The 1,774-nt window shown below is 42.2% G+C and overlaps 1 protein-coding gene across 1 annotated transcript; it reads left to right on the top strand.

Moving 5' to 3' along the window:
* Nucleotides 1–662: 662 nt before the first annotated feature.
* Nucleotides 663–1,419, top strand: LOC127455816 (RNA guanine-N7 methyltransferase activating subunit-like). The gene is made up of 2 exons (XM_051723967.1): nt 663–1,020; nt 1,109–1,419. Exons 1-2 carry the CDS (start codon nt 878–880, stop codon nt 1,242–1,244), a joined length of 279 nt encoding a protein of 92 aa, XP_051579927.1. The 5' UTR covers nt 663–877; the 3' UTR covers nt 1,245–1,419.
* The last annotated feature ends 355 nt before the right edge of the window (nt 1,420–1,774 follow it).

Below are 1,774 nucleotides of genomic sequence, written 5' to 3'. Positions count from 1 at the left end.
ACCGTCAAACCAACGAAAGACTAAACCGGCGTCTGTATAAACCAGTTTATACACGCAAAAAAACTAATGCATTCGTTCCACAGAACTGTTATCAATGGACAAACAAAAAACGTCGAAATCAGATTGAATATTTTACACACGTCTTAGTATTTATTTATTTAATAATAATAATAATAATAATAATAATAAAACCGCATTGTGAGCAGAGCCCTTCTATCAAGTAGAGCCTGCAAGGTTAGCAAAACCAAGCGCAACGCGGCGGTACACCGGCGAGGAGTAAAAAAAAAAAAAAAAAAAAAAAAAAAAAAAATTTAATCTACGTCTATGGAAGAGATGCTTCAGTGTGCTGAATAAACTGCTTTTGTGAGGAAACAGCTCATCACTTAATGAATTGACAGACTGTCCGATCATCTTCAACATGTTTTACACTGAGTTTACTACGATAAATTGCAAAACAGCAAGGGAAGTTGCGGACGATTTTGCGACAGGTACGTGTCAATTTACGGCTCTCTCATTTATTTGTATGGTGTCCGCAAACGGTGACGTACTGATGTAACACGCTAGTTGACCGTACGCTGTCTACTATGGTAAAAGCGCAGATGTTGGTACCACAGTATAGAACATCTCTGTTGTGAACAGAAGGGGAACAGAACCTGCCGGAACCTTTGTTGAAGCCCTCACGGAGTCATATAGAAGTTGCACACTACGCGTAGCGCTGTTATTTAGCTTTTGTGCAGGTGAGATTTCACGTTGTCCATAAAGAACCATTTAGTTAAGTACTGTTATTTATTTGACTTTCAAAACTTAGCCTAATTTAAGTTTCACGCTGAATTGGTTTGGTGAAATCTATAGGCGCAAGTTTCCGTTAAGGGGTGAAATGTCTAGCGCTACCGACTTTGACGCGCAGTTCGCGTCGCGGTTTGGCCCGGAGGACGCGGAGTTCCAGCGGTATCGGCAGCGCGCGCCAGACGTGCCACCTGTCCTGGAGGACTGGAAAGCGCGCGGGCGCAGAGACAGACGGTCATTAAGAGTTGTAAATTTAAATAATCTAATGTGTTTTTTTTTCCTTCTGCTCAGTGAATATATTTGTAAATGTCTGTGTGTGTAGAGGTCCGGAGCAGTGGCACCACGAGGGCAGGAGTCGCGGACAGTATTTCCCGGAGCGCCGCTGGAACGACCGCCGCGGTGAACGATACTCGAGTCACGAGTCCTACAGTCAGAGGTCACATTACAGTAACCGGTGACTCCTGATGACACTGACCGACACAGATCACACGTTCACACGATCTGATCTCCAGTGTTTACTTGAAATTAGGTTATTTGTTTTGCCTCGTGCATCTCTTTCCTCTTCTAAATTGAACTGTACTTTCATTCTTGTGTAAGTAAAGTCATTAAAATCATTCCTTACTGAAAAGTGAAGCTTTTATCATAGTGTCTGAGTTCATCCAGTGAAAAATGAACATTCCTTTTATGCATAACAACAGAATTCACATCTAGAAAACAGATCTGAATGAATCAAAGCAAATGTGACACATCTAGAGCAGTATGGGCTGATGGGTACACAAAGGTCCAATCTGAGTCACTATACATCATCACACTGCAGTCAGCACATGCAAACACACCTGAGAAATAACAGACAAAAACGTTGTAGATGATGTCTGAGCAAACAGAATTATTCAGGCTAACTGCAGCTCATTCATCCGTCAACAGTGAGTGTGAAAAAATGTGAAACAGTGCTGTCATGCCTGTCTCTCTCTCTCTCACTGTATCTGTC

This window comes from Myxocyprinus asiaticus, chromosome 18, assembly GCF_019703515.2.
Source record: "Myxocyprinus asiaticus isolate MX2 ecotype Aquarium Trade chromosome 18, UBuf_Myxa_2, whole genome shotgun sequence".
Lineage (NCBI taxonomy): Eukaryota > Metazoa > Chordata > Actinopteri > Cypriniformes > Catostomidae > Myxocyprinus > Myxocyprinus asiaticus.
The sequence above is the reverse complement of the archived record's forward strand: the minus strand, read 5'-3'. Positions and strand labels throughout refer to the sequence as shown.

Coding starts and splice junctions, on each gene's coding strand:
- LOC127455816 (XM_051723967.1), top strand. CDS start 878: ATGTCTAGCGCTACCGACTTTGACGCGCAGTTCGCGTCGCGGTTTGGC. Junction 1,021..1,108: donor CGCGGGCGCAGAGACAGACG/GTCATTAAGAGT, acceptor CTGTGTGTGTAG/AGGTCCGGAGCAGTGGCACC.